Raw genomic sequence first — 6,802 nt, forward strand, 5'->3', positions numbered from 1 at the left:
ATTGACTTTAAACCTATTTTTTCTTTCCTTCAACTTTTTCTTTTTCTTTTTTTTTTCACTCATATTTTTCCTCAGACTTTCTGGAAACCAAAAATAGCCTTAATACATAGAGAAAAATAATAATAATAATTTGGGTAAAAAAAAAATATTAAAGCTACATTTCAATCATGACAAAGTTCAAGGGAATGTCCAACAGAGGATGAACAAAGGAAAATAAAAATAAAAATAAAGTTAAAAAAAAATGAACTTAATAAACTTTTTTTTATTATACTAATAAGAATTTAAACAAGTGATGAACTTGTAAATAATTTTTATTATATTTTTCTTTTCGTAAAATTAAAATTTTAAATAATAATAATAATAATATTGAGATTAATTTATAGAACATAGTTGGAACCTATATCATCATATATGAGATATGGGTGATGAAATAAATACTAGATTTAATGTTGTGTTAATATGGTTTTGGGCATGGTTGTTTCTCTTTTTATCTTTTTCTCCTTTATGTCTTCACTTTTGGTGACCTTTTCACATCTAACTCATTATCCTAATCACTCTAGAGACTCTTGATAATTGGCCTATCTTTGACCAACTAATAATTGATTTTACTTTAATAGAACATTATTGTAATCTTAATCAAGTCTATTTGCTCCATCTTTAGAGTCCCTTTCAACTTGCATGGTATGAACTGTAGAGTGGAAATGAGTAAAATTCAAGTCATTAAACCTACTGATGGGTCAGGCCCACCCTTAGCCCATTAGTCAGCCACGCCTTATGGAGAACTCCAAGCCCAATGAGCGAAACCAAGTCCACCATGTGCATAGTGGGCAGCCTTAAAAGTCATCAGAGGCTGATCACTACTAGCCACCTTTCCATTAAACCTAGGGATCATTTTATAGCTATTATGGGATTTCTCCAAGAACTTAGGCCAAGATTAGTTCCTGTAGTCGGGTCTCGACGAGGTTAAGAACTCTCATGGGCATTCTAACAAATAGTTTGAGCGCAAATACTTTACCCAGTAAGCTACAACCTGAAAACAATAGGATTACCCAAAATTTTCTTCCACTTTCTTTTAGGTTTCAATAATCAAACAAACTACAAAATCCTAATAACCAAATAAACCATAGATCATAATAAGTTCACAAATTTGATAGGGAAAGAGTAAGAACTGGTGAGAAATCTGGCAACAGCTATGATGAACCTAGATGGAGAAAGAAAATGGTGAAGAGACATTAGGTAGTGGCAGCAACTCCCTGGAATTGGTGAGCAAGTGAGAAACAAGGATAAGGATGAAGATTGGGGTTTGAGAACATTTAAGAAATATCCTCTTAATGTCCTAAAATGTAAAGTGGTTTCAATCATAGGATGGTTCATAAAAAAATGTTGAGTTGAGAAAATAAAAGTTATAAAAAGTTACTTGAATTTTTATTTGTTATTTTGTATGGACTTAATTGATATATATATATATATATATATATATATATATATATATATATTGGGTTTTTAAGGATTTTTAAATAAAGTATTTATTAATTTGGTACACCAACCTAAGTTGAAACTAAAAAAAAATTATTATTGAAATGCAATCATTAATATATTGAGTATTTCTTTATCGAGGTTTTATTATAAAATGATTATGGAAGATTTCCCGAGAAGAAAAAAAAAATTACATTTTGAGTATTAAGTTAATATGTGTAACTATTTCCATATAGTACAAATTTTGAAAAATTAGAGACGTTTATTTTGAAAAGAGTTAAAGGCCCTTCTAATGCATAGAAACATTTATTGTACAAAAATTAGAGATTTAACAAATTTTTAAAAATTTAGACAAATATTTGAAATGATTCCAAAACAATTTTCTCATAAATGATTTTTCTAAAAATCAATTTTTTGTTATACAATACAATAAAATTTAGTTTATGAGAAAATAAATACTAATCTTTAAAAAATTAAACACGTCAGAAGAGAGTGAATTGGGATTAAAAAAATCTTTTTAAATACAATAAATTTAAATACAATATGAGTAAATAAAAAAAAATATAAATTTAGAGAAATCAAATTTAGATTTTATAGTGGTTCAGTACTTTCTTGCCTAAATCCAATCTCCTCAAACTCTTAACCGAGTGAGGATTCCACTAACTTGAAACTTCAACCAAGTTTCTAATCACCTTTACACTTAGATTTCGATTCCAATAGGCTCTTACACAATCTCTTCAAGTTTCAACTCACTTGAAGGTTTTAACACTCAATTAACAAGAATGAATCTCTTAACCTAGCTCAACAATAACTCAAATACAATTTAAGGTTATGATGAATCACAAAGGTACACTAAAGGATATGCAAATAAAGATTTAATGTACCAAAAAATGAATGAGAGCTTTTAAGGCAATAACAAGTGGGAAGACAAATAAATACAGGTGTTCTCTTGCTCACAAATGAAGTGAAACTCTCTATTTATAGGTTTCTAACTTCGGGAGCAAAGAAAACCAAAAAGCAGTCTCAACAAGTCAAGTTTGGGGTCGACTGGTTTACTAGATGTTGAAGCATTTAATTCTTGGTAAGTGACCGTTACCCTCAATCGAACCTCGACTAGGAAGGCAAATTCCTCGATTGGGAAAAAAAGGCTACTAGAAGAAAGAGGGAGTTTTTTGCACTTCTCGACCAGATCTCAACTGGGAAAAGGGAACCAATTGACTGATACCCTAGCCGGTTGAGCCGGTTGGTCAGTGCCTTGATCGGTTCACCATTTTTTATCCGAAAACCTATATTTTTATGGTATTTTCTCTTTTAACACTTAGGTAAGGTCTTTAGGTAAATTAGTATACTAATTTTAAAATGATTTGTCTAAGGTTCATTTAATAAAACTCGGATTTTGATGAAATTGTAACTTTAAATAATAAACCACGTTTTTCAAAGATGCATGAAATGATATGTAAATCCTAAGTGCACCCATGTATTCATCTTACATATGTTTCCTATTATTAAAGGTCTTCCAAATGTCTTGAAATTGCATCCAATAGGCCATTTAATAAATTTTCAAATTAACACTTGAAATTCTTTATAATTCAAACCAATTAGTAACTTAACCATGATTTGTTATCATCAAAACGTGATTGAAAGAACCTTTGGGCTAACAATTTACTTTCAAACGTTTGTTTGGTAACTGTTTAAAAAAAAAATTAAAATAGTTTTTTGTAACGGTTTTTGAAAATTATTTTCTAATTTTTATAAAATAAAAGTCTGTTTAAAAACTTAACATGTTTTTAATTTGTTTTTAATATTTTTAAAAATATTTTTTATATATAATATTTTAATTTTAATTATTCTACATATTTGTATAATTATTTTTTAAAACGGGCTTTAGAAAACAAGTAAAAATAACTAAAAAATGTTTTTTGAAAACATCATTTTTTATGTTCTTAAAAACAGTTTCTTATTGTCAAACATATTTTCTGTATTTTTTGTTCTCAAAAATAAAAAAACTATTCTAAAAACAATTCCCAAATAAGCCCTAAGCTATTTTTATTTTTTAAAAAATATTTTTAATGCAATATTACTAATAAAATTGCAAAGAAACGTTTAAAAAATTTAGTCCAAGTAAAAAACTTTGAGGGATTGAGTTGAGTTGATGTTGTGTTTAGATACATGCATAAAACTTAATACTAATTAAGTTATTAAATTTCAAGCATTCTCTAAGCTTGATCCCAAATTTACATCTTAGGATGGGTTGAAAAGAGATTTTAAAATAAATAAATAAATAAATAAAAGAAAAACACATGTGTTGGTGGAGCATAAGATTGGAAGCATAAGGGAGGCAGGGAGTGCCCCACGTTTCCTTTGCTTTTTCCTTCCTTTTTCTCTTCCCAATCATCCTCCCTCTCAAACTTCAAATTTTCCCTCTTTCTATTTCTAAACTTACACTTTCCACCTCCCACCTTTACCCATTTTGAAATCCAATAATTTACTCTCTATCTCTTTCAATGCAGATTAATAATTGAGACACCTTAAACATTTTTTTTACATCATAAGAACTCCTATTTTGAGATGAATTTATTTATTTTAAATTAAATAATTTTAAAATCCATCAATTTTATATTTTAATTATATTTATTTTTCATATTTTCTATAATAAAATAAATCAAAATTTTGACATTTTTCTTCAAAAAAGTGTAACTTATATGTATATATATATATATATATATATATATATATATATATATATATAAAATCATAAAATGAGAACTCAACTTAAAGAAAAAAAAAATCAAATTTTAATACATTTACTTAAAAACAATCAAAATTTTTGTCCACCCACATTGATGCTAATTTATTTAATGATTTAAATTGATTTTAAATTAAATTATTGACTTGAAACTAATTACTTAATATTTACTTTAAATATTAATATTATTTGATAAAATTAAATTAAAATTAACTATAAATTATCTAATTAACATATTTATTTTTATAAATTATAATTAAAACAAAGAAAATTAAATAATAATAAAAATTCTGTAATGTGAAAAGGGATCATGGTAAAAAGCTTCAAAATAAATTAATTATTCTTATTTATTATTTGAAGTTATATCATTTAATTATTTTATTAAATATATTTAATTTATTTAATAACTTAAATTAAATTATTAAGTCGTGATGTAAAATCAAAAGACAATTGCAAGTTCATTACTACATTAATCAACTTCAACTAATCACAATCAATGCTGACCCACCAAAAAAAAACCCGAATAACAATAATCATAATTTAAAAAAAAAAAGAAAAAAAAAAAGCATATTAAATGTGCTTGAGAAGAAAACCAAACAAACCCAGACAGCTAGATCCAGCCAGATCCCAACCAGATCCAACCAATCCAAAGCACCAGACCCACAAACGCCATTGATCCAGACCTCGGAGCACGCGCCGCCGCCGAATTCGGTTTGGAAATCTCAGCAGCAGCGGTGGAGGCCGATGGCGGCGTAGGAAGCGGGTGAACAAGCACAGACACCTTCATCCCAGAGAAGCAGCCCCCATTTCCACATATGAAATAGTACCTCTTGGCCTTATCTAGAAGGATGAAGTCCTTGCCGGAGCTCCAGTTTCCGGTGGCGCTGTCTGTTGTACAGTTGTCGTAGCCGGTCTGGTTCACTTCGAACACATTGTACTGATTCTTCTGGTACCTAAAAGCTGCACAAATAATAAAGAAAAAAAATGAAGGAAGGAAAATCTATTTCCCGTCCAGGAATTGAATTAATAGAGTTTTGAGGAGATTACAGATGAGGTCGTTGACGTAGAAGGTGTGGTTGTTGGCCCAGAGAGTGTAGTTAATGCCGGGGTTCCAGCCGCGGTTGGCGCCGACAATATGGTCGGTGGCCGTGACGGAGGAGATGGTGGCGGCGGCCGAGATGAGGAGGAGGAGGATGAGGGACATGGCTGTTCTTTACTCTGTGAGTGGCTTTGGTTTGTGACTGACTTGATAGTGGGCTACTCTTTTCACTACACTCGGACCCAAGTACTCGGTAGTGTAGCCGTATCATTTAAAAGGCTAAAATAAAAATAAATAAATAAAACCATTAACGATATTATATTTAAATATTTACTAAAAATTTTTAGTAATTGGATTGCTTAGAAGGTGGTTGTTTTGTTTACCTTTTTTTTTTTTTTTTTTTGGTAAAAACGATTTGTTTTCAAACTTTAAAATTATTTGTTTTATTTTTTTTATGATTTATTATAAACTTTTTACTAAATGAAAAAATAACATATCGATTTTTTTTTGTTTTTTAATTCTTAATAAAATATTATAAAAACAAACTATCTAATATTTAACACTATTAATCACTTTTTTGTTTTAAGTTCTATTTAGAATTAAGTAAAAGAAACAAACACCACTTTAATGTTCCTTGAATAGTTTTTCTATTTTTTATTTTAAAAATAAAAATAAAAATTATATGAAAGTAAAATATTTTGTAAAAAAAAGTATAAATTTACTTCATGTCTTCAAATTTATTAAAATTTTAAGTAATATTTTTTTCTTGATATCTTAATTTCTTTAAATAGTTTTTAAAATTATTATTTTGTCAATGTAAGTCTTTAAAAATTCTTCTATCTTATATAAAAGTTACTATTATTTTTTTATTTTAAAAATATAAAATAGGAAATGTATAATACTAAATTTAGTAAGTACATTTATAAATATATCATTACCACAAACTTTTCTAATGCTTTATGCTAGCATTAGAAATTCAAATTCAACCACTTACATTTGGATGGGTAAGAAAGGGATAGAGAGTTTCCTTTTCCTTTTTCTTTTTCTTTTTCTTTTTTTTTTAAAAAAAAAATTCAAAATATTGGGTAATAGTACAATAAAAACGTGTTTGTTAGTGATTTTAGGTAAAACTTCTAACCTGACTAATACTTCAAAAAAAAAAAAAAATTCTTTCAAGTATTACAAAAGTTACAAACACTTTTTATTCGTACTAATGAACATGCCTTTTTATTTAATAATTTATGTTGGATTTAGATAATTCTTCGTCTTCTTATATGACTTGTGATAATACCATTGATTTTGTGAAGTGGCATGTTATAACAGGGCACATAGGCAAAGAGAGTATAACTAGATTAACTAAGGAAGGCTTGTTAGTGTCTCTCACCAATGTTAGCGTGCCCATGTGTGAGTCTTATCATGCATGTAAAGCTTATACAAAGCCTTTTGGAGCACCTAGAGCCTTTTATCCTCTAGAGTTGGTCCATTTAGACATTTGTGGAACTATGAATGTAAAGGAATACTATGATACTATGAATCCATAT

At 28.1% G+C, this 6,802-nt stretch overlaps 1 protein-coding gene across 1 annotated transcript; it reads right to left on the reverse strand.

The window, feature by feature from the left end:
- Window positions 1–4,656: 4,656 nt before the first annotated feature.
- Window positions 4,657–5,505, reverse strand: LOC100251973 (early nodulin-like protein 19). Its single transcript, XM_002263833.4, has 2 exons — window positions 5,270–5,505; window positions 4,657–5,182 (listed from the first exon to the last, which is right to left on the reverse strand). Exons 1-2 carry the CDS (start codon window positions 5,424–5,426, stop codon window positions 4,833–4,835), a joined length of 507 nt encoding a protein of 168 aa, XP_002263869.1. The 5' UTR covers window positions 5,427–5,505; the 3' UTR covers window positions 4,657–4,832.
- Window positions 5,506–6,802: the final 1,297 nt, after the last annotated feature.

The sequence above is a fragment of the Vitis vinifera genome, chromosome 9, assembly GCF_030704535.1.
Source record: "Vitis vinifera cultivar Pinot Noir 40024 chromosome 9, ASM3070453v1".
NCBI lineage: Eukaryota > Viridiplantae > Streptophyta > Magnoliopsida > Vitales > Vitaceae > Vitis > Vitis vinifera.